The following is a 27050-nucleotide window of genomic DNA, read 5'->3' as shown; positions in this document are numbered from 1 at the left end:
TGACCAGTAGAATAAAAAGGAGCTATTCCATAACTTTCTGAATAGAGCAAGTCCAGCTGATAGGAAAACCAGCTATGAAGGAAAAACCCTTGGAGTGGAGGGGAAAGACTCTAACCTTCCCCATCCCCAAGAAAAACATAACAGAGTTGAAACTACGGGCCACCATTTATTATGAATACATATGAGCTATACTTATGACTTGTAGTTGGATACAGGGAGTACAGCCTTCCCTGATGCTCTGGATGCTAGATTACTGCTTTAATTAGAAATTCCAGATAAACAGCTTGTGTTGGAAGAAGTGGTGCTCTCAGGAAGCCCAGAGGCTGGGACAGGATGATGACTGGTCTGGGAGTGGGAGTTCTTGCTGCAGAGTTAAGCTTGAGACTGCCTTTTTGGTAAATTTCCCTAAAATTTCTCTTTAGAGAAGAAGGTGACAATACAACATTCCAGGAGAGCTCATTGCCAGCTGTGGATCAGTTGCATCAAGGGGACCCCAGATGGTTACTAAAATAGATTTTCCAATGGCTAGGAGAGAGGTGGCAGGAAAGTAGGAGTGGGTGTTTGAAGCTTGTAGCTGCTATTCACAGGACAAGCACACGTCCCATTCCTCGTGCCTTTCCTCCAGGCACAGTTGCAACAGCCTTGTTCCTGGAATATGCTGGGTTTGCTGCAGATGATTCTAGGAATTTTGGGTCTGATATGCCAGTGTGCTAAGTCATTACAAGCATCTGAACTGAGCTCTTGTACGAGACAAATGAACACCAGCAAATCACTGCTGGAGTAACTTCCCTGAGGAAGTTATGTCTATATGCCTTACATGCACACAGTACTGAGCATGGAAATATCAAATTGGCTGAAAATGTAAGGTGAATAGGGTGCTCTGCAAATTCATTTGAATATCTGTCCATACCGTTAGCATATAACTTGTATGCTGCCTAGCATTACTGAAATAGTACAATAGTTTATGTCTTAAGAAAAAAATTAAAAATAGAGAAACATAAGGAGATACTATAATTTGAATTATATGTTACTTGGTGTATCATTACAGCTTTTGCTAATCTAATCCTACTTTTAAGTGTAGTGAATAGTGATATTGCAGGTGATGTGGAATCAAATACACTTTTAAATGGTTAACAAGCAACAATCATTCTGTGTTTTGGGGTTTTTTGGTTGTTTTTTTTTTTTTTTTTTTGGTAATTAATCAGAGAACAAGCATTTATTTAAAATTCTTAACTCGTATAATATATATATAGCATTATTATATACCTACACATGACATACCTTGGATTGTGGAGCTGCTAGTGCTTCCTTCTTAATAAGTGAAGCTAATGTCCTCCTGGCAGAAATTGATTCCACCATTTTTGAAGTATTACATGTTAAAGGCACATTTGAAACACAAAAAATCAAAAGTAAAGCCTGGCCCATCCATATGACATGCAAAAAGAGGTGTACAAATAAGCAGATATGCTAAGTGCCTCCAATATCCTGTCAATATTTGATTTAGGAATATTTGCTTTTAGTAGCAAACTTAAGTCTCACAGGATTGTGCGGGAGAGGGGAAATAGATGTTAATAATTCCTACCCGAAAAATCCAGGGAGAGAAAACTCTTTTGAGGCCATAAGTCTTTTGGGACATTAGAAAAGACACTGTTGAAAGTAAATGTCATCTCTTCACAGCTAATAAATCCCTCCTGGAAGCTGTAGGCTACATGGATCCAAGCTCACCAGGATTACAGTTACCAAATCTAAGTGTACCTGCAGGGACAGCACTGGTCCAGGAGAGCATTATGGATGTTATCCCTTCCTTCATTTCTCTTCTCTGCTGCTTAGTTATTGTGGTATTAGATCTTAAACTCACTTTAGACACCTTTTCCTTCATCATGGATTTTATATAATAGTAATTAGGAACTAGCTAGTGTATGCATTGTCCCTAATACTTTTATTTGGTTTTGCAAAATTTATACATTGCTATTGAGTAGATGTGATGTTCTCTTTGCCATGTTAAACCTTCTCTCCATTTAGTGAGAGTCTATTTTACTGTATTTCCCCTTGGAGAAATGGCTGCATCATGGCTTGTAAAAGTGGGGGCAAATGCAACTTACAGAGGTCAGTAGATTTGCACCGGCTTGTCATTGAGAAGAAAGCAGGGGCAGAGGGAGAGCAAACTCCTGTGCTGGAGGTGAGAAACACAGCTGGAATGCATGGGTAGAATCAAAGTCCTCACACATAACAGTGGTGATATCCCTGTCAAACCGTGTTCTGTTGTTTTCATTTTTGGGGATTTTACTTTGGCCTTTCCAGTCTAGACTTCCTCTTCTATTTTATACTAAGATATTTGGTAAAGAGGTTAAAACCTTTTTGGGAAAAAACAAAGCAGCCAAAACCATGAAAATGTGCACTAGAGGTAGTTTTTCTGTGTTCACCAGCTCACTGAAAACCTTTAATACTGTTTGGTTTTGATCTGATTTAAGTTTATATATACATGCTCATACAGAGGGTAACCTCAGGCACCAGGAGGACATTATTACTGTGATGACTAGTGAAAAATCCCTTTGTTTATAATTGGCCATTGATTCTCCCCTTGTCTTTCTGCATGAATTCATACACCCTATTATCCTCCATTTGGAAACTCATACTGGGGGAAACATTTTCTTCCAATAGCTGCTCTTTGAAACTGTGTGCTCATACTCATCCTTTCTGGTGATACTTTTCAGGAGAAGAATATATTTAAATCCTTGCATTTCCAGAATTAATAAAAGAAGCGCTCAGAGAAGGACTGTTGTGCTGAAGAGGGGCAGGAAGGGTGGGAGTAGTCTCTGTGCTATAAATCTCCTGACTGTGGGCATGGGATGTGCAAAGACTGATCACTTTGCAAAGGAGTTGGCTGTTCTCAGAAAAGCAGAGCAGGCTTTCAGGCTGAGCCATTGCAACTGATCTCTTTAACCCTTTATTATGCTCACCTTTTCCTTTTTAGAAATACACTCAAACCCACCCTACCCCACAAATGAGCCTACCTGCTGTACAAAAACTGTAGATAAATAATAGCAATTATCCACCTTGGTGCATTACTCTGACTTTGCCTGTGGCTTTTCCTTGGATCAGATTGAGCTGGATGACTTAATGGCAGCAGACAACAAAAGACTAACAGTTGTTTGGTGGAATTACTAATTCAGATAACTGACAAAATGTATATATAATTCAGTTTATAGATTAAGAAAGAAAATAAAGTGATTTTTTAAAAAAACTTCAAATGCATTTTTATAAATACAAAGCATACTCATACTGAGTATGTACTGTTTCTTTCTAGCTGAGTAAATGCATGGCACTCCCAGAAGCATAAAAGTGGTATCTTTCTTCACTATGTAATTCTTGGTCTGAGTAGCAGGAAGCAAAATGAACCATTTTGTGCCAATATTAATTTTATAAATTGCATTCCTTTTTCCACAATTCCCATGAAAAAGGTATTCAGCTAGATGAACACTTGAAAAATTTTAATAGGACCCCTGAAATCTGTTTGAGTTCACCTTCTTTTAGAAAAATATTTCTAAGGGAAAAATATCATAGATTCTTATGCCTTAGAGGCATTTTTTCCTCCATACATAATGGTGAAACTTCACTTGTATAATATATGGGTCTTGAAAATATTCTTTATTAAATTGTAGATTGTGTTTAGAAGTATGTGAGTTTGGCTCTTTTTCTTTGTTTTGTATGACTTTTATTGTTATTATTGACCAGTGCTCATATGATTTTCATTGCAATTTCTGTTTGTTGGTTTGTTGTTTTTTTTTTCCAGTCTTTTCCTGGCCCAAGTCTCGAAAGTGAAGATTTTAACATACCTCCTATAACTCCTCCATCATTGCCTGACCACTCCCTGGTGCACTTGAATGAGATAGAGTCTGGGTACCACTCTCTGTGTCATCCCATGAACCACAATGGCCTCCTTCCCTTCCACCCTCAAAACATGGATCTACCTGAAATTACAGTTTCCAACATGCTTGGCCAAGACGGGACACTGCTTTCCAATTCCCTCTCTGTGGTAAGCACTTTTAGTCTTTCCCTTCTGTTCTGTTTTAAGTGCAAAATCATGGAAATACAGACCTGTTTGAAATCCTTCAAGGGGGCCAACACCTGCCCACTCAAATTTTGGAGTGCCCTGGCCTGACTCTGGGTGTTACGTTGCATCCCTGTGTCAAATCTTCCCTCCTGCAGAGGTGGGGGGGAGTTTTCAGCCGAGTTCCTCAAAGCCAGAGTGTTACCCTCCACCACCTTGGGTAGAAGGTTATCCTTTACTGAGATGTAAATAATGACAGAAAGAGGCTCAAGGCTCTGCCTTCTGCTGGAGCAGGGTTTGGATCCAGATGGCTGTTGTTCTCTATTTGTCTGATGAGGCTCTTTCCATTCTCATTTGCATGTGCTGAGAGATGTACAAAAATTTAATATCTCCTTTCTTGTTTACCGCACGTTTGGAAAACAGCAAATGTTATTTCTGATTCTAGGCCAAATCTTACAGCCTTTTACAGTTCCCAGTCCTTAGCCAGCCAGAATCCAATTGAAATGACTGGACAACTTGCTTATAAAGTCTGTCAGATAGTCATTATGGTCATAATCTTGTGAAGCCTGATATTATAAATCACTTATTTGAATGTTAAATTGCTTGCAACAACTGCAGAGCTACTTTACACGTTACATTTTCAAGTGGGCTCTACAATTAATTTGTATACTTCTTGCATAGAAGCTCCAGACTAGATTATTTCATGTTGATGTACAGTTCTAACCCAAAGTTTCAAAATTCCATGAAAGAGGATGGAGCCTGACATCGTGTGTATCCCACGGCACTTCAAGCACTAGGTGGGCTAAATGGGCTGCCCAGGAGCTGCAGATCCCAACAGCCAAAGATAAGAATCTATTGTTCCTAGAGATAAAGGGTCTGGGCTTCTCACCAAAAGTTCTGCACTTAGGGACTGAGGCTGTTTAGGCTTCCCAGCTTGCTAGCTCCCCACCACATTATTTGAAAAACATAAATCAGTCCTGGGAACCTGAGAGCTGACACAACACATGAAGGTTTGGGTAGTGAGGGATCCGGGTTCAGCTCCCATCAGCCTCTCAGGCTAACAGCCCCAGAGTCAGGGGACATGGTGACTTGAAAAGACTTAGTTTACACCAAAAATCTGCTTTGTCACATACCTTCATTGCAACTCAATTAAAATAAAACTACCTTGATTTTGAGGAGTTCTGCATTCCCTCCGAGGATGTCCAAAAAAGCGGAAGGCATGAGTATAGGCTTCTTATATGTTGCACAGTTGTTATTGATTTACTAGGATGTTGCACACTTTGTGTTTGAGGTCAGAATCTGACCCCAGGGTTATGTTCAATAATGGGAGGAGTGGAGGAGAGGCAGATTTATATAGAGAAATAGAAATATGCTCTGTGGAAAGAGCCTGTATTTTCCTTGCTTGCCTGCAAAGCTGATGGCATGTATTAAAGAGCTTGAGTGAAATCTTGTGTGGGGTTCTGAGAATCAGAACTATGAAAGGACTTGAAAAAGTAAGAGAAATGTTTGACACTCTAGTCAAGACAGGCAGTATTTCATTGAACTGACCTCTTTTGAGCCATGGTTATGGCTCAGAACTATGCATTCTTTTAGGCTGTGATGTTTCACATTAACCTTTTGCAACAAGCTCTGAACAAAGGGCCTTGAGAGCGTGTAGATCATCGCAGTGAATAATCGCATTGAGGGAAAATACCAAAAAAATTGAATAATATAGCTAGGCAGTTTTGCTGTTGGAACTTAGTGAAGATCAGAAGAGATGAAAATCAGATGTCAAGAAAATATGTGCTGAATTTTGACAATAATTTCTGAGGATTTGTTCAATAAATAAAGCATAATCCTTCAAGTGTCATGTGCTAAGTCAGCTGTTATCCCTAACTTGCATGCCCTTTTTGCACAAGAGCACCTCTTACCTAGCAATAGTTTGAACTCGAGCTGGCTTGTCTGTGCAGGGGATGAAGCTACAGCTCATATTAGTACAACTGGTATGATGTTAACACCTCGATTTCATACAGTTCAAATGCTGTTTGGCAGTATAGCTCCTCTGATTTGAATTTGATAACTTGAGAGAAATTAACTTGAGGGAAGTCATTTAACTCTTCAGTGAATTCAGTGACTTCTTCAGTTATTAGAATGACCTCATTGTTCTTTTGGCTTTGCACTGATGAAGAAAAACAGGGGATTTTGTAGAGTTAGCATTCTTTACTTAGTTTTGAATCTTTATAATCCAGAACATTTAACTTTTTTTTTCAATATGACTCTTTTCTTGTGGTATTACTCATCTCCAAGTTTCCTTTTTACTATCTCATCAAACTCTGATCCATTTAACAAGTTCTTGTCTAAATCACTCCTATATTGCCTCATATAGAACATAATTTATAAGTTTCTCCAATCTATTTAAACCCTTGGTTCCATATAATTTCTAGTATATCAAGTACCGTTTAGTGTACTTGGAAAACATGTGTCTCACTTCATTTTTCAGGGCACTAATGGGTATTTTTAGAAAAAATATTCTTAGAAGCAAATCTGTTGGCTGTTCTCTATCCCTAATTAATTTCACATCTTCAGCAAATTTTACTTACGTTGGGACAAATTCAGCTGCATTGCAATGTGCCTCTAATAGAATTTGGTTATTTTTTTCTTTACTTAAACATCCTTCTTTTTAGCTGGTTTTTAACCCATGTTGGTATTTTAGCAGTAATACCTTCTATTTTATCTGTGTTAGAACCAGTGAGTGTTTTACAGTTTGTGTTCTTATAGACAAAACATTACTTAATACTAGCCAAATGTGAGAAAGGAATATCAGTGAGCTCAGAAACAGTTAGAAAATAGTTCATACACTAAGTATAGTGTTTTTCTTCCATCTCAACTACCAGGTGTTTTCAGATGAGGATTTCTGTGATTTTGGACAGATTGAAAATTGAGGATGTACCCTTCCTAAAACCCCTTCAAATCTCCCCCCATCAGAAGTCCCTGTTTCATACTGTGCAGTACTCCCTCGAAGCTGCAGATAAAATCCCTTTCAGTAAGAATGGCAGGATTTACCCCAATCTCTCTAAGAATTCTCCTCTGCAGAAGGGCTTAAATACACAATAAGAGCCCACTACCAGCTCAGTGAATTCGTACTAGGGATTGGCTTCTTACAGATTCTTACACTGTGGGAATTCTTTCTAAAAAAATTTTGCAGTGCTGGGAGATAAAAATATCTCATTGCCATTGACAATGTCTTAAATTTGCAATTAACCTTCTTTGAAGTTTTTTTTGATTGATTGGACTTTCATACTGCATGCCAACTATTTAAAAAAAAAAGAAATCAAACAACAAAACCACTAAAATTTTTCCTTCTCATTATTCTGCTGTCAGTTCACATATTTACTTCTATGCTTGTATTTTTCTCTATTCTTAGTTGACGTACAGAATATACACATGCACATGCACGTTAATTTCTATCATGATGTCACATACAGATTTCTTCAGGCACTCATTATATCTGGATATCAGGGCTTCAGAAATCTACAAAATTTGTGCAGAATGTGAGTCAGGGTGGTATTAACCCACAGTCCACCCCCATCATGGGAGCCCTTAAAATCCTCCTTCAAAATGGATATGACTTCTATTCCTGCTTCTTAACTGGATGCAATTTGATATAGATAGAAGTGGTTTTTTAATGAAAATGTACTTATGGTCCTGTTAACATGTTTGCTTCTGTATAATGGAATAGGGATCCTTTCCTGGTTTCCTACCAGTTGAAGACTGTGTGGGTTTGGTATCCCAGCTGGGGCTTCACCTGCCAGCCTTTTTCTGTTGATGTGAGTTTTCCTGAAATATCCCAAAGGATATTTTCAAGGACCACAAGAATTACCCTTCTAACATTTACAAAAAATACATGTTCTGTGAGAATGTGGATGTGTTGGATGTTTTCTATAAAATGAGTTTTTCTTTGTATCAATAAAATTATAGACATTCTAGCTTCTTTAGTGTGTCCTATAGATAGTTGGTTTTTCTGCAGGGAACCAGGGTTAAAAATCACAGTGCTGTTTTTACATAGTTGGGAAAAAACCCCAACCTATTTTTGGAATGCTTTCATTTGTAATATTGTGCTGATCTTTTTGAAAATGTGGCTCATGATGGTATACTATAGAAAATTTACAAGAAAGAAATAGAAGATTTAAATTTCTTAAAAAGCTTCAAATTTTTGGGTTTTAAGTTTAAAGGGGTAAATATGTTAAAATACAAAATCAGGGATTTGATTTCCCAAATGCTCTACTTGAGCTGGCAACAAAAGCCACCATAATGTATATACTTAGGTTTTTTGTCTTTTTTAGTATACAGTCAAGGCACACTTTGAATTCAAAGACTACTGTACAACTGTTTTGACAACCACCACATCAGTAGGCAATGTGCAGGACATATGAAACTGAAGCAAAAATATTTCTTTAGGTCTATAGGGAGTGCAGTACATCAAGGAATTCAGATGTATTAGAGCAGCATGAATTTCTAATATGTTGCTCTTATGGAAAAGACCACTGGCATAGTGAATAATGCTGCTTTCAAAGCAAAGCAGAAAATGTGATTACAGACAACTTCAATGCTGTTTTTAAAATAAATATTTTTGAAATCTTGAGGTGTTTTATTTCATGTAATGCATAAAATATGTAACAGTGTGCTAGAGCTAAAGATCTTCTAGGTCACGGAAGAGTAGATGATGTCAGCTATAATTATTCAAATGTGGAATAATAGAAGCATTAGTTTAAAATAAAATGCATGTCACAAAGGCCCATGTCCTTATATAAAAAAAGCAATAAAAAGCTGCTTTTTTTTTTTTGCACACTTAGACAGAAGAATAAAGGCAATGAATAATTATTTAACATTATGCCCCAATTCATCAAAGCCTGAGCAATTACATTATACTTTTTCATGAATTATATTTTTAGATATGCAACCCATGAGAGATTAATATCTTAAACAAAATGTGGCATTCTATAACAAGGAAGAAAGCAGACAGCTTCTTTTTTTTTTTTTTTTTTTCCATTTTTAATCTCAGGTAGAATGAAGTTAGTATTTCTAATTCACAGTACAGTTGCTAATAAATGCAATTAAGAAGAATGTTGTTTTACCTGGGGTGCATTTAAGATATTTTGTTTTACTGGTTTCATACATGTTAGTTTAAATTCAGTATTCATGACTCATCTTGAGGCTGACCTATACAGCTGATTCTTTTTTCTTGCAGCTTTAAGTGTCAGTGGAAACTACTGAGTCAAACAGAAATTCATTATTTCTGATAAACAAGATGAATGACTTTCATAACAAAAAAAAAAAAAAAAAAAGAGATTTGTGTCTCCTAACCTAAGTGTTGAGATTTGAATCATGTTTGGATACTTTTTTCTAGCTTGTATTGCATGCCAGTGGTAGCAGATTCATTTTGTCTCTGGTGAATACTTCCCATTTGTGCCTCATTACCAGTCTCTGGTCTTCAGTTTACATCAAAATTTACTGTTATGCTACACAGACCTGCTGCTACCCCAAATTTTATTGCAGTGAGTTATTGCCATCAGAACCACCAAATCATAAAGCTAAGGTCATGGAACATCTTGTGTTAAAGTTGTTTGGGGTTTTTTCTCTTATTGAGCAACTTTGTATGCTTCTTTTCCCTAAAAAAAAAAATAAAAAAAAAAACCAAACCCGAAAAACCAACAAAAAAAAACCCAGAAAAAAAAAAAAAAAAAAAACCAAAAAAAAACCCACAATGTTCTCCGAGCAGTTTTTTTTTTCTTCACTGAAATAAGCCTTGCATGGAAAAAGGTTACAATAGTTAATGTATGTTTTGTCAAACACTGTGACCAGCTCATGTCCATCAGCATGTCACTTCTTGTCTCTACTAGAATTATGATTACTTATTCCATCAAGGGCTCTGAGACATAATTTTTATCTTTCCTTCCTTCTGATGTCTGCTCCACCCTTTTTTCATCAAACAGAAAGGATATGTAGAGGAACTGATTAAGATTTTATTTGATCAAGGTTTCATAAATACCCTAATATTGCATACCTGCTACTAGAAGGCTCTTTTCTGTGCTCCAAAAAACTTAGGATGTCAGAAATTACAGCTGTATAAAATCAGAGTGGAAACAAAGCATGCATTTTTAGCAGTGATAGAGATATGCCATTTAGCTATAGTGTGCTGTGGCAGGTGGTTGGTTCTCTGTGCCTCAGGATTAAACTCAAATGGGAGATCTCTCAAAAAAGATGTGCTCTATCTGGAACTAGACTTACAGACCCCACATTACAGCAGCAGGACCAGAACCTTCCCGTGGGTCACCTTGACCCTGGGGCCTTTTGAGCAGAAAACATCAGTCTGTGCATTCATGGAAGGGGCAACATTGCTGGTACCTCCTCAGCTGGCAGCACCTCTGCAGCTTTTGCCTCCCAGGAGAACATCAGCAGAGTACAAGAGAGCCCTCTGTGGATGCAGGCCACTGATGGACCCCACCTACTTCAGGTCAACTAGGACAAGAATTCCTGTGAAAGTATTTGTGGAGCATTTTTTTCTGGTCCTTCAGTAGCATCTGGTAAAGTTATAGTCTCAGTCTCTAAGAGCTTGCCTTAAAGATAGATCAAGTAAATATTTGCACATAACTGTAGGAAAATATTTGTACACCAATGACCAGGACTCTTTTTAGAATAATTCCAGGTCTCATTTTTAAAATTGAAAATGAAGCTGTTGATTTACTGTCATTTGGGAAACACAGCATCCTGCTTATTTGAGTGTGGTTTTTGAGAATTCATTTGGCTCACATATTTCACAAACTCAGTCAGAAAACAACTTCAGTATAATTTAAAGAAGAAATAACAAGGTGTCCTGTATCTTATTTTTAAAAACACCCTTCTATAGAAAGTACTTTGGTGATCTTTTTCACAGTGGTTACCCATTGTCTGATAGGAATCTATTTGCTACATATAAAAAGTAAGAAAAATAAGTTTAGTTGTATTAATTTTTTTCTTGGACTTTAACCAGATAGACACAGGCTAAGACAAGATGAATGTGGTGCAGAGAGAAAGACTTCAGTTGTGGGTGGTAGATTATACAACACCTCACATGTGAAGTACTCACAGGAGTGATTAATGCATAAGCAGCATCATAGCTGTAAGTGTCAAACAAAACAGATAATAGAGTATGCAAATAGAGGAAACATAACTCAGAAAATGTCAGAAATTCAGGGGCTTCTGCAGCAGAGATTGTTGACTTTAATCTGCTGCTTTTAACATTGCATGTAGTTGTCGAGAGCAGCATGATAATGAAATGTTTCTGAAGACTCACACTTTGGCAAAAAAAATCTTAGTGATCTTAAGTCCTGTATATGGAATAGAAGTGAAATGTCTTTCTCAAAAACTGTGAACATACTTCTATGAAGACAAAAATGAAGGAGAAGCCCACAGTGCAGATGAAAGGGAGGGCTTTGTGCATCAGGTGGAGTAGCCTCTCTTTCCACCTGTTTCATCATTTAAATGCATGAATTTGCATTCTTTGAAACTCAAAAGCAGCTGAGAAGACTGCACATCCCTCATGGATTTGAATTGCATTTACCATCTCATCCCATTTTGTTCAGTACTAGAAAGGTGTGTGGACAACAGCAGCCCCACTACAGAATGTTCTGTCTTAACTCTTGGTGCCATGTGCACGCTGGAAATTCAACTGTCACCTGCTAGAGTGTGAATTCTCCTCCTTAAATCTTGCATATATAGAGTCATAGATGTTTAGCAAAATTTTTCCTGCATTTTGAGGGAAAAAGCACATTCTTGACTTTCCAAGCTGAAGGAATTTAAATGGTCCAATTAATAATCTTAGGAGGTTTTTATCTGTTTTAGTGGTTTTTACAGAGTTTTCAGTATCATTGTTTGAGTTTACCAGAGACTTTTTACATGAGGAATGGAAGATAAATGTTCTAAATGTTTGTGGTTTGAGATTTGAAGAAATCATCAGAAGTAAAAAATAACTCATTTGTTATTTTTATCCCTTCTTCTTTCACAAGGCAATTAAGAAATGCTAAAAGTGTAAAGATGTCTACTCTTCCCTAGTCTTTTAAATAACATAAAGATTCATTTTAGATTGATGTTTGCCCCTCTGTTCCCCCTTCCACCTCCTCTTCATTTGTACAAAGTCTGTTCTGTGTAAATGCCACGTTGGGATTTCCTGTGGGCAGTGTGTAAAATCTTTAACCTCCACTCCTGTGATGCTGTACTTCAGACACATGCATGTGACCCAGGATCTCTGTAGCCTCACTCACACACCTTTGAACTGCACTTTTGGCACATTGTACATGCTAATGCCTCTGTATATGTACGCTAAAGATACAAAAATGAATTTCCTTAATTCATTTTCTGTGCATATCATGGATGGATGCAGTCAGAAAAAAGGACTTAAGGTATAGAGTGGCAGCAAGAAGCATTATGGAGCAAGGAACACCTCTAAGGCATGTTTGTGCATATCTTCCAGCTACAAAATCCCCACAATGAATGCTTTTCATCTAAGGTGAACAAAGAAATTTCACTTTATCTTACATATTATCAGGATGTATCCAAAATTCCTCTTTCAGCCAACATGCAGGGACATAAAAGACTGGAAGGAGTTGTTATAGGTGGTGATGGGCATTCTGTGTGCCTGCTCTGACCCAGAGTTGAAGTGGACTGCAGTGCTCAGAGCACATACACACATACACTTCTATACCTGGATACACATTTATATGTAGATATGGACACCTGTATGTCTGTGTAGGTATATACAAGTACGTTCCACACTGTTAATCACTGAAACCCTCTGCTGGAATGGGAGTGTAACAGACAGGAAGTTGCATCTGCAACATCCCCTTTCTCCCCAGATGGTGGATCCATGTTGTTGCTAAACAGAGACTGGAACCAGAGCCAAATTATTGAACTGGATTCAATGGATTTAATTAATGTACTGCACATGGCTGCAATATACAATTTTTTTACCAAATCCCTGAGTTATAAGTGGGGTCACAGTGCATGAAAGTAACTTTGATAATGGGTACTTTTGCTAATTGAGTTAATGAAAGAAGTAGCCTAGCTGCTAAAGTGAGACATGACATACCTAATGGGTAACAAGATGAAGCAAGATGAAATAACTTCATATCACATCTTCAAAATTCTGCTTCTGGACAGTAGCAATGTTGGGTTACAGGTACCTTAACTTCATCCTTACAAAAATCATCTGAACTGAAAAAACCTTTAAACTGGGTATTCTGGTCTCTCAACGAAAAAACGGCCGGCTCATGGAGTATTTACAGAATCAGGCCCTTGATGAGAAGGCAGTGCTTTTTTATTTGGAGATGCAACTTCCTTCTAATACATTTTAAGATTACCTTCATTCACACATAAAGAATTTCAGAGATTAACTCAGTAACTAAGCTTTAGTTTCCAAGACATGCCTTAATACTCAAGTGTGGAATCTCATTTTAATGAATTTTATGATGCTCCCCTTTCTTATGTGGGAGCATAAAAACTGTTTAATGCAATAGGCTTAGTCCTTATCTGGTTATTAAGTGCAGTTTAAGTTACCTGACAGAAAGTATACAGTGTAAAATAACTTTTAAAAGTTTTGGTTTTTTGTACACAAAACAACTGACAGCATTTGAAAAATAATGCCATTGGCACTCTGTTGTTCTGAAGCACCTTTCTTGTGCCTTGGAGTGCTTTGCAGTCACTAATTAGCTGAGAAGGTAGTTTACTCCTAAAAGTGCAAGTAGATGTTCACAATATCAATCCCTCCTAACTGTCAAGTACTATACTGTAGGAGAGAAAACCACTTACTTTATTTAAAAGCTAGCAAAATTTAATTCACCATATACAAAGACAAATGAATCCCACATTGAAAAAGAAGTATCATAAAGGAGGAGGATGAAAATAACTACGTAGGGGGACCTGTAAAAATGAAAGTGTTACCAGGAGCTCATTTCATGTTTGATGCTCAGTAACACAAAGGTGGTTAGCAGTGTGGTGAGAGTCAGCTTTCAATATTAGAGCTAGCAGATGTCCTCACATGCAGTAAAACAGGACTTAACTGCCGTGTGCTGCACATCTAATATGAAGTTTTTACAGTGACTGCATATAATGGTAACTGAGATTTTTAAGCTCTCAAGCAACCTGGAAGTGATACAGCAACCTCATTTAAGCGACATGAAAAAGATGCAGGCATTGCTTTGCTTGTCCTTGAAATGCAGTCAGCTCTGGGGAGAAGTGAAGTATCTGTTTAACCACAGAGTGTGGTGCTCCACTGCCCCAGATTTCCAGTCCAAGCCCTTACTGGCCAGTTCTATAGCACATGTGTTTCTTCTCACTTGTCATCAGCTTTGTGAATGCAGGGAGAGGAAAACTCAAAACAGGGGAGTTCTCTGCCCAGGGCCTGGCCTATGTAATTTTAATTGTGGCTGGCACTGTTGCACTGATTTCATCATTTGTGGCCTCTGCCTCTGAAGTACATTTTAGGAGCTCTGTGGCTGACTGAAAACATCAGTGGGATTTTCAGAAATATTCTGGCTTAATGCTGATCCTGTCCTACTCTAGCTATCCCAGAGTTTCAAAAGAACTAGCTCTATATAACAGATGCTTTTATTTCTTCATAAATTGTGAGAATTTAGATTTCACATTATGTAAGAAGGTGTGTCAACAAAATTGTTTGTCAGTAATGATCCACACTCATAATGCCGTCATAATTCTGAAATGTTTTTCATGTAACTTTTAAAATCAGTGCAGGGTGCAACAAGACTGAAGAGAAAAATCATGATCTAATGTCCTGTTTGGAAACAAATGTTATTGTTTTGATTATTATATAATTAAAGACAGTATAGGAAAGCGTGCAACATAAAAAAGTCACATGGGTAACCTGACCTCTTAGATCCTGGCTCAGGGCAGCCATAATGTTGTGTTACTTACCAAATCTCTGAAATTGGTCCAGAGGGAACTGTAATGTCCCTCATTTAATGTAGTCAAAGATAGGATTTTAAAAGGTCATCTCACTGAGAGCAGGGTACTCCATAGGTTTTTCATTTCTGACAGATCTAACTTATTTTTTAGAGAATTCATCTAGACTCCTCATGCAAGCTCTGGATAAAGGTTCTCACCCTTAAAAAATCACCATACATAACATTCAGCAGGCGGTGGAGGTTAATGAAGATTATTTAATATTTTCAATATTTGTTAATTTCTAAATGTATCTTATTTATATTTATATTTATATTTATATTATTTATGAAGGGGATATTGATCCAAGAAGGCATAATAGATGTTGACGTAACAGCTAGGAAATAAATAATCAAGAAGATGTATATTAACTCAGACTGTTTGGTTCATAGCTGACTTGACCATTTAAGAAACAGTAGAAAAATAATCAGCTTTCCCCAAATCTTATTAGCATATAATCATGATCCAGACTGTATTAGCCCATGAACTACACTGAGCAAAATAACTCTTCTTGAAGGTTCAGCTATAGTGTTATTTTATGAAATTGTTTATGTGCACATTTTAAATATTTTATTTATTTATCATCATCCATTACTCAGAAAGTTAGGCTGAAGGAATGGATGTTTATGATACCTAAGGAATGTCGCTGCAAGTAATGGGATAAAAACAAGCAATGGGTGAAGGTTGGGAAAAAACCCTTTTAATGGCATCAGAATAGTCTGCCAGGTAGTGTTAAAGCACGGAACATGTATGTATGGAAAAATCCTGCATTGGCTGAGAGATGAATTGGATGATTTAATAGACCTTTCTTTGAGATGTAATTCCTGTAACTGGTTGATACATACGCTAGTGCTCAGATATTTGGACTTGTTTCTTGTTTGTCTGGCAAATTGTTTCTTGTGAAAGGTTATAAATTACAATAAATAGACTTTGCAGAAGATGAGCTACATGATATTCTTGGAAAGAGTTTTTCAGCTGATATCCAGACATTAATGCCAAAGCAGAAAAAAACCCAATAGAGTCCTAATCCCATGGCTTTGCTTGAGCACAGTGCTAGGACGGTGCACTGCCATAAATAATATTTACATTGAATAGAGTTTTCTGTATTCTAACAGCAATTTGGGATAGAAAGGATAAAACAGAAAAAACAAGTGTTATTTACGTAGAAGAATTTTTTCCTTCTGATTTTGCAACAAAGATTTCACTGCTAGGGAAGGACAGGGAAAGAATGGAAAGCAAGCATTTATAAAAATGTTGATGTAGTTATAATTAGATCCGTTTTAGAACCAAAAGTTTTATGCAGAAACTGACAGAAGGATACACAATAATTATAGTTTGCTGACAAGCTGAATAGAGTTTCCTTTTTTTATCTTGTGGTTTTAGGAAACCAAACTGTAAATAAATATGCAGTTTGACAGATTGTAATTGCAATCAGCAAGGCGTCTTTTCATTTAATCAGATAGTGTTATTAAAATGGGGTTACAATTAAACATTTTATAGTGTGACGTAGAACTCTATTAAAATTCTCCAGCAAACAGTAATTATCATTTGATGCTTCTGCAACAGATTTCCATTTGCAGAAAAGTTATTGGTTGTGACCTTCCAGTAGTTAGGTCTCAGTTTGCTGTTTCCTTCCTACTTTGATACATGATATTGAGTATTCTCTTTTTTTTACCTCACCATGAAGCTTAAAACATTAAATTTGCATTATTTTATTGTATTATTTTTACCATGGTTAAAACTGCATGATACTGGCCAAAGCAGGTTTTCACCAGAGGAAATGTGGAGTTACCTAAGCATGAATGATCTTAACTTTGAGAATTATAATTTTGATCAACTCTAACTGTGTAGAAAACCACCATTTGCTCCCACAGTTTTGATAAACTCATAGAAAAATGTGAAATCATAAGTAGTTTAGCCTCTTATGACTTTTTCAGGCTGTGACTTCTCTCTGTCATCACCACCCTCTAAGAAGTAGAAAAGAGCAAGAAGAATCATTAGGAGACACAATTTTTGGGCCATTCTTCAGGTGCATGTAACCCCACTAATAAAACTCCACACAGAAAATGTTGGAATGAAGGAAAGGAGTGATTTGCATTAGCAAAGAGTGAAAGTCTTTGAAAATGAGTCAGCAAAGCTACTGCTCCTTTTACTCTGGGGAACATTTTTAGAGGAAACATCAGTGATTTGAGGAAAGTCAGCATTTTCCTTACTGAAAAACAATCAGGCAGTGGTATAGAACATATAGTCTTGGTTCTTTTCACTAGTAGTTGACAAAGATAAAACAAAAAGGGAAAGGGAAGAAAAAAAGAGTAAGAAAAGTCAAGTATTTTCTTTAAATCCATTTCCCACAAAGTATGCTTTCTTTTAGTGAAAAGTGAAGTTGTATGAATACTCAAGTAAAGGAGAAAAGGAAAGAAATAATTTGTACTGACATACTATGCATTTGTTTTGACTTTGCATTATCTTTGACTTGAAACCTCTTTACTCTATATTACTTTCTTGTTACAACTGTGTGTTGGTTTCTCTTGTACTTTTCAGAAAGTACAATCACTGCAGAGCAGGTTGATGCAGAGTCTCTGACTCCTTACTGCATGCCCAACAATTCTCCTGTCTTCATTTGTGTACATATATGCTTTTTCCCCCAGATCATTTTCCTGAGGATCAGCTTTCAAAAGGTTTGTCAGAGATGGAGGTCATCCCCATTCACACTGTATGGTTAAAGAATTGTATTGCCAAAACACTCAGAAATTCAGTGGTCACATAAAAATTCAACAGATTAACAAAGGAATCTTAAATTGCACCTCAACCACTTCTGATAGGGTAAGCAAAAGGGTTGACTTTGCTCTTCCTTTCCAACATCAAAACAAGCAAGGCTGTAAGAGTTCCCTGACTGGTCCTCTCTGGACGTTGCAGGTTTACTGCCTGTGCAGCTACAACATGAGTTTCAGGTCACCATCCTCTGCTAGGTTGTAAAAGATCAAGGAAGAGAACTTAAAATGCTGCTTGTCACTGAGCTTTTCCAATGACAAGCCTACACCTGTAAATAGGGAAGTGACATTAAAAAGTGCATACAAAAAAAAAAAAAAAGTAACCAGATTCTCCAATTCTCCCCAAGTCTGATTGTATTTTTTTCTAACAGAAGGGAAACATGTATCTGAGGTTAATGTTCAAAACAAGTTAAAAATAATCCACATCTGACCTGCGTATAGTGGCTTTTTTAAGAGCATGTCACATGGTGTATATAGGCGTGAAGGAGAAGATAATCAGGATAAGAAATGCAGGTTGAACCCAAAGAAACAGATCCATCTTAGGGTTTTGTGGTGCTATACATCATTGGCACTATCTGAACACTCTATCTTACCTTATTATGTATTTGAAAAATGCAGGTCTAATTGTGAAATCATGCTCACACAGGGGCCCCCTTGCTTGTATAAAGAAGTATTTCTCAGGAGGAGGAGAGGTCCAAAACAATAATATGGCAAATAATATTGAACATTTGCATTTGGCTGAAACGTGAGGTTTGCTTTAATAATGCAGAATGATGCCTGGTCTAGCACGTGTCTGTCTTTGAATGTCATGTGTTTTAAAAATATGGAAGTTGCACAGAATATATGGTTTCTTCATCATGTTTTTTGCATTTTCTGTTGTGTACTATATATTCACGTACCACTCTGTGTTACAATCAAGCCTGTTTGATTACTTTCAATTTTTGCCATAAGATTTTGTCACTCTTGCTGAAAATTTTAAGACATTTTCCTCCAGACTCATTCTTTTTTTCCCCCCTCAGATTTATTTACTACCTTTAGAAGTAGAAAAGTCCAATTTCAATCATGTTAGAAATAGCTCATTTTAGACAAGTACGTGCTGCTCTGCTTACAAAACATATATGAGTGGAATATGCAATTACCACAACTCAGTTTCCTGCCACAGAAACATTTCAGCATTATAGCATTACAGAAATAGAATGACATGCATAATGAAAGATTTCAAGATTCACCCAAGGCATTTATTCTCTTCACCTTAATGTTCTCAGCAGTAGCAGAGTATCCATTAAAAGGTACGATGAATTATGGTTGCTTAGCAACCGCGGGGAGCTTGTAACAGCACCAAAGAATGAAATGGCTGGTTGATAAAATGAATTTTCTCTGAGCATTAGCCTGTTGAAACTGCCTTTTCTTGTGGAACATAAAGTGCATTTATTTGTCTCATGCATTTTTTATTAGAAAATTATTTGAGTTCCAGAGACTTGAATCGTTTTGCTACAGGAGATATTTGATTTTAATGTGTTGTACTAAAATAAGTAATAAAAGACATTTTCTTCAAAGTAAAGACACCAAGGAAACCTAGGTAGCTCCTTTTGAAGTTGGGAATAAAATCTTATGTAAGGTATGTCATTACTCATTTCTAATTAAGAATGATATTAGCTAGGACTTAAACTTCAATTTTACCTTTGAGGGAAAGTTTGAGACAGTTGGCCAATATGCAGTGACAAAAAGGAGAGGTTTGGAATTGATCTCATGGATTCATCATGAGTGAAGTAAGTTTTCTTCTCTCTTCCCAGACAGTATGGTAGTCATGTCTCAGAGAAGATCAGAAGTGGTTGCACATTCATATCTAGCATTCACTACTTATTTCTGTGCTAAAAATGTGCTCACCATAGGCTTCCTTCCAACAGTGAGGAGATGCTTCACTTTCCCCTGAGACTCTCTGGGCATTCAACAGCAGTCAGAGTTGGATGAGCATTTTTGGCAGAAAAGGGTTTTGTTGGAAAATGCCGGAGCAGTGAAACCAGAGTTGAGGCAAGGGGAAAGTATCAGTTGAGTTTAATCTTTTGCTGTTAATATTTTCTGAGAAACAGGTCTGCATGGTCAGGACACAAGACAAGGGAGATCAAAAGAGAGTGAGACCTGCTCATTCTAAAATACCCAGAACATATATGCGACCAAATCTTGGGCTTCTACACAGCTTTATTTAGACAAAGAGCTTAACCTTTTGGTTTTGTATTCCATAAGAATGCCCAAATGATGAGTTATTATCAGTTAATAGCTTAGTCTTTCCTGTGAGACTCAAGACTATGTCATAATTGCTCTTACACAATTTAATAAAGGTCTTTCAAAAGGCTTCAGACTTTACTGTTGAAAATGGCTCTGTTGAACACCTGAGTGAGAAGAGACCATAACCCTGCTCCTGCATGGCGAGTCAGTAGAATGTAGCCTGTTGAGAGTGTCCTGAGCTCTCTATGAGTCCTTGGTGCAACCTGGACTCATTGTTGACTTTTCTGGCAACCCAAACAATGTTGTATGGGTGCAGATTGCATGGTGAGTCCAGGTGGCAGCTGAGAGGAATATCTGGGAAGCCAGGGAGGTTGAGAAGGCCTTCTTGTCTTAGAAGCATATCTTTAATTCTGGACTGAGGCTAGAGTAAGAAAACAAATCCAAGAATCAGGATGAGATGACTCATTTATGTCTTACCTACCTGTCAGGAAAGAATCAGTGTGAGACAGCACTGAAAAAAATGAAGAGTCTTACAGCGAGCTGCCTTGTCATGGAAATTTTTGACCTGTATTTCTATCTCCATATGGATTCTGGTGATGCTGCTGAGTGTACAGCTATCAACTGCTCTTGGGAAAGGATGGAACTGTTGCAGTTAACATGATAGCAAATGTTGGCAGCCTAACAAAAAACAGATTTTAGTTATGTTGACAACATGACAACATTTTTTACAGAGTGTTTTTTACTGCAAATTAAATGCCCTGGGAGATACATAACTACAGACAGTGATAACCTTTTTTGGACTAAAATATAATTTTGCTCAAGTGAAAATGAAAGGAAACTGATATTAAGCAGTAAGATCTTGCCTCTTTAAAGTATGTGCTAATAATCAAACATTAAAAGTGAAACTCCGGTCATCTACAAAGGTGCAAATTAAAATTCCAGAGAGAGAGCTTGACTGATTTGTTTAACAAAGGGTTTAATACAGCAGAATCCCACTTGAACATAAAACTATTACACTCACAATAATCCTGTCTAGCTGTTGGGAGATCCAAATTAAAACTCTCACTGATATTTGCTTAAATCTCATAAATTGCACAGAATAAGAGCATATTGAAGTTGTGTATTTACTGCGTTCTTACTGTCTAATAGGTTTATAACAATTTAAAACTATGTCTGAAAATAAGTATTTTCCCCTCAGATGATTCAAGTAGTGTATATTTTATTCCTGTATTCTAATTTAATACCTACTTGTTTATTAACTTACTAGTGTCAACATGACAGGGCTGTATTGAATGCAGACTAAATGTTCCATTTAAACAGATAATTTATTTTCTTATTAGTATTAAGGTGTTATAAGGAGATTATTCAGTTGAAGTTGGTGGATTAATACTACTTCTCAAGGAGATATTTTCATGCTCATTTACTATGTTCCATTGTTTCCATTCATATGTATAGAAGAACAGATGTTTGTTTCTTTTCCACTTGTGATTCCAGTGATTTAGTAGCAATATTACTTACCGTGTTGTGTTCCACTCCTCAGTACCCTCTGGAGGATTTAATTTATGGATTTTTTTTTTTGTATGGAAGTCTCAAAATTGTATGAACACACGAAATTCATAGCAGTTTGGGAAAGGAATTGCAGTCCTACTGAACATCTCAAATGACTGGCAAGTATTACAAAATTAGAATTGGTGACCTCTTTTCTCCAGCCCAGCTGCAGTGACATATTCAAGTCTTTTAACTCAGGTGGGCAAGTGGAGGTTTTAAATTCATTCCTGTCAGTATGATTCCCCACATTTTAATTAGGACACATTGCAGATATTGACTTAGGAAAAAAAAGAGAATAAATCGAGAGTGATAAAGATAAAATGTGATCATTTAGTAGCCTCAGATAGCCACTGCTTTTTCCAGGTTTTGATAGTATGGTAAAAATAATCTTGGCATTCACAGTGCAGTCCTTCTTTTGTGAGACTGATATAATAAAACAGGAATGTGCTCACACCCACCTAAGAAATAATCATTATTCATGCTTGGTGGAAAAAGGTAGAGTTCCATGTCTGCAGTTCTTGCTCACAGCTATATTATATAAGGAATTATATTTGTGTAATTCATGAAAATGTACAGTTGTGCCAGCTGAAGAACATAGAGTCAGTCCTGCCTAATGTTGCACATCAGCAAGACTTATTGAACAAGGAACAAACCACTGTTGCAGTAAAGCAGTGAGCAAAGTTAAAGGAGTAGAGAAGGCTTATTTTTTGAAATTCCCAGACATAAACAGCACCAAAATAGGACCCAAAGTATATATTCCTGTGTGAATATAGCTGTAACCACAAAACTGTTGCTGTGCTTTGGCTGTGGCCCTCTTCCAAAAGAATTTGTTATATCAGAGCAACACGCCTAATGCATTTTTTTGCATGAATATAATAAAATCAGGATGTGATTTGACCAAATGCACTGACATAACCACTGCATACATTTATGTGAATCCATCAAATGTGAAGCACGTTGCATAAGAGCACTCTATTTCATACAGCTCCCTGAATAAATAATGTACATAAGCCTCCTCAGAAACAAAGTCAATAACGAGCTGTCTGGTTACATGTACTTTTGTATGACTTCTGTTTAACTCAAAAGCCCCAAATATGAGATACTGAGCTCTGGAATATGGTGTGAGTTTGAGATGCTCTCTGGGGAACATTTATCTTCATATAGGGTCTTGTTTAATATATGACAGTTTTATATCAAGGATAATGATCTTTATATAATAAATAATCTAAATACAGTCAAACACATAATGAGTGAACATGGTTTATTTGGTAGAACAGTTTCATAGATCAAATTTTAGATATCTTTTTAGTGGCTACATTAAAAGGGATGTTTTTGCTGGTTTCTGGCATGTAATGTATCTGTCACTTATAGTGGAAGGCATGTCACTCTGGTTTTTCTGTTGACACATGCTGCAGTCTGTTGGGAGTGTCATAGCCAAGAAAACCACCTTGTGATATTCTTCTCACTTTTCACAGACATGCCAAGAAATGCTGCCTTGCTGCATTACCAAACAGAAAACATTGGTAAATTCTGGGCAGTGACCAGAGAGGCAGCTAATACATTCTTACTGTTCTCACTACTAAATGAAGAATCCTTAGAAATTTCTATTCAGTGCAATTCTTGAAAACATATATGCTGATTCAGGTCTTAATGCCTCTGGTTTTAGTAAAAGACAACTTTCTCCTATCATCTCTTCAACTGCTATTTAGGTTTATGCCAAGTCCTTTAAAATATTGGCTTAAAAGACTAGCCTGTTTAGCCCTCAGAAGGAGACATATGGTAAAACAAAATCTCAAGCTTGGTTCAGAGTGTGTCAAAAACTGACATAATGGCCAGCAGCAAGGAGGGGGGGAAAGGCAAAGGAACTGCCCATGTCAGGTTTTGAAAAGCAGCTATTCCAAAACACAGAAAGTAGTTGTGTGTGGCATAATGTCCCTTTACCTAGGGAGATATTTCATTTCCTTTTAAAATAGGACTCTATTTTCATTTTTCAGCTTAGTATCAGTCTGTATATGTTGTGTGCACAAGAGTAACAACTTTTCTGCATAAGATTGTTAGTTGCCCTAACGGTTAAATGTGGTATTTTGGTTTAATGGACATCCAGCTACTAGGAAATGTAAATCAAAGTGTTCATCAGTACTTATTCATGTACATGCAGAGTAGGAGAGTATCACAGTCAAATATGAATTTACAAGTTTAATGATTGATTTAAATTCTGCCTTCACACGGACATTACAGTCAACGATAATGTGTGTACATATCTGAAAGGAGAGATGATTCCTTGGGTGTTAGTATAGAAGATCAAGTAAAAATCTGTCAGTTACAGTTAAAGATGTAAAAAATAATGAAGTGTTAATATGAAAGAAGGAATGAGGTCTTTCATGCCTGATTTCTTAGCCCTGAACCTTCAGGTTTCCAAGCATATGCAATTGGAAAGCTACCTTTAGCTGAAAAATCATCTTAAGATCCCTTCAGAAGAGGTGTCTATCTCCATCTTTAGCTTTAGTGTCTACTGCACTAAGTACAGAATGCAGACATGATGTCTCTGGTGAGCTGCTGAAGGATCCTTCAGAGAAGTTCTCATGCTTCCATTGCATTTCTTGATGTCTTTTGAAGGCTGACCTAGAACAGAGGTTAGATGGAGCTAAAGAAACAAGTAGGTATTTATTAAAAGGCCTCTGTGGATGCACCTTGGGCAGTACAAGAGTCCAGCCCGGGCTACACCCAACATGAACCCAAAATGGACAACTGGTCACAGGGTTTTGCACTTTTATAAGTTCTGGTCCATTTGTATATTGGAGTTAATTGGACAATTTAGGTTGTTAAACGTTAGGTTGTGAAGTCCCATCCTTCTTGTTTTTCACTCTTCATTCCGCCTTTGTTTATACTCTTGGGCCTGTGATTTGGATCAGTTGTCCTTAGTCCCCAACTAGGGAAGGAATTGTTTTGTCTACCTACCCTGTGAAGAGAGCTTACTATCCCTTAATATGAAGCTCAGAACTACACACTAAAGCAGTACAGAATGTGAAAAATATAAAAGCTAAAAGTTGAGGCATCATTCTCTGCAATTCACATAGTTCCTCTGACAGGATCACAGTCCAAACTACAGAAAAGTTAAAGTGAACAAAGGAAGAAGAGATCAGATTAAGGACTTAATAACTGACAGAGAAAGCTACTCCTATGTCTTCTGGGTCATGATTCAAATCCCATAAAAATATTTGGAAAGGCTTGCAATACTTCTGATGGACTTAGAGTTAAATCATTGTTATGCATAGAAGTACTCTTATCTTGGTTTTTACTTTTGCTTGAGAAATTTCCATCTGTACATCTGTTTCTCTGTCTGAAATGGGAGAAAAGATGTCTATCTGCATTACCAGCACATAGTGTTTGGAGGATGCAGTAAAATAGAGTTCTGGAATTCAAAATGTTTTATGTAAAAAGTCTTTTGTACTTAAAAATCCTGCATTATGGATCCCTTGTACAAATAAATTATCTGCTTTACCTTTCTCATTGTGAAGTTAATGCATTTCCTTAATCTTATACCTGTTTGTTTTGTTAGAGAAAGCAGAAGCTATTCTGCCTCTGTATTCTTCCTCAATGCAGAATTTGAGTTGAAGGATTACATTTATTGTATCTGAGTACAGGGAAAAAACCAAACCACCAAACAATACAGATATTATAAAAAAACTCATAAATTTATGTCAGTCTCTGCTTCCCAGGTCTTAATCGAGGATTTCTCATCTTCATTCATTGTCAGTTTTTCCAGAGCAGATTGAGATAAATGTCTTTTATCACCCAACAATTGCAGGTGCACATTCCACTTGGAGGAGATGGTGTAAGTGTCTGTATTAGATAGACAGAGTATAAAGGGCCAAAATTTTCCCCTGTGGAAAGAATGAGCTATAAAAGCAAGCAAGAATTTATGCTGTGTCTTTGTGTGTCCATGCAATCTTGTGTCCTGATGTATGCCTATGCACTTCTGCTCATGGGCCATCCCTCCTTTCCTTAGGCTGAATGTGATATCCAGAGAGTCCTCCTCAAGAGGTGTGCTGGCTTAGGACAGCATAAACAAAATCCTCCTGGTTACTGACATGGTTCAAGAAGTGGGGCTACAGGTTTATGGTGGCAGCAGTAAGGAGCACATGGTGGTTACAAAATGCATGGGAAATGTGGAGATCCTTCAAACTGCTTTATGAAGGAGAAGCATAGTGGTGGCCTGCAGGGGAGCATGCTGAGCAGCTGGGGGGCTGTCCAAAATCTATCCTATAATTCTCAGCCTCATTCCTTATGCCAGGAGATGATGTCTTGTGGTGTCTTTTCACTTTGCTCTTCATACATATGTTTGCTGGAGGAATTAAACCATAGTCTCAGGAAATCATTTACATTTCATTAGGTCTAGAGTCCATAATTTGACATTTTATCCTGATGGTAGCATTTCACTGGACCCCAAAAAACTGCAATAAGTAGCATACCTTGGATGTTGTCCTTCATTGATTTAACTTTATTAAAATCGTGATAACACAAGTTTGACATGGACGAGGATATAAAGGCATTTAATATCTTTGCTTCCTCTTAGTTTAACTGAAGAGTTTGCAACTTCAGTCATTAACAGAACTTTTACATTGGCATGAGAATCATTTATTTATTGTCTTGGTTTTTGGAAGGCATTTGTGCAGTGAGCCAGATTGTTGTCTGTTTTGCCACTGGGATTTTTTCTGGCATGAATAAAGATGCTTTTGTGAAGATTTTATAACTCATGTGGTGAGACCTGTACCCGTTTTTCAGTCCCTGTATGTTTTTATAAGCTCACTAAACCATCCACTCCTAGCTGGAGGAGCAGTCCAGTAGCAGGAATTGAGAACAGCCACAGACTCATTTGCAAAGACTGGACATAAGCAGAGTGCCAAGAGGAAAGTTTGTTTTGGTAGAATTGTATCTGGATGTAGCAGCAGCACAGACTCAGGCAAATTTTGGACAGTGTTCTTGCCAGATAGAGACTGGTGTGATTTGCACTACTTTTACCATTCTAAAGGAAACCTGGCCAGCAAGTCATGGGCCATGTCTTTAATGGGTGAAAATTCTCATTATGTGCTATTAAGCTTGTGTTGGCCACTACTAGTTGTTCTGTTCTATGCCAATTTATGCTTATCAAGTATTAAAGTACTGCCTTGACTTGGGATACTTCAAGGAGTCTTTGTGAGATGTAATTTCATAACCATGTAAAAGACCTGGGGTTTGTTCCAAAACATACACATCAACTGAATCCAACTAGAACCAGCTAAACATTTTTCTAACATTTTTCTACTGGCATTTCTAATAGAAATACTCTCAATTTTAGAAGTTTTTAAGGATATTTTCATGACTTTTTAAAGACTTCTGTGCTGGTTACTTAGTTGGTGATTTCTTTGTTAGCATGTGCAAGTGTTCGTTTATACTTTTGGCATCCTTATTTTACCATTTGCCTCTGTGGAGGAATAGCTTTT

The 27050-nt window shown here is 37.1% G+C and overlaps 1 protein-coding gene across 3 annotated transcripts in view; it reads left to right on the top strand.

Moving 5' to 3' along the window:
- The window catches only part of TOX (thymocyte selection associated high mobility group box), a 216228-nt gene that overhangs the window by 124760 nt on the left and 64418 nt on the right, over window positions 1-27050 (top strand). For all 3 annotated transcript variants that reach the window (XM_059861034.1, XM_059861038.1, XM_059861031.1), the window contains exon 3: window positions 3794-4036. In XM_059861034.1, the coding sequence (XP_059717017.1) occupies window positions 3794-4036 (243 nt within the window). The remainder of the gene's footprint in view (window positions 1-3793; window positions 4037-27050) is intronic.

Source organism: Haemorhous mexicanus, chromosome 1 (assembly GCF_027477595.1).
Source record: "Haemorhous mexicanus isolate bHaeMex1 chromosome 1, bHaeMex1.pri, whole genome shotgun sequence".
In the NCBI taxonomy this organism is placed as follows: Eukaryota; Metazoa; Chordata; class Aves; order Passeriformes; family Fringillidae; genus Haemorhous; species Haemorhous mexicanus.
The sequence above is the reverse complement of the archived record's forward strand: the minus strand, read 5'-3'. Positions and strand labels throughout refer to the sequence as shown.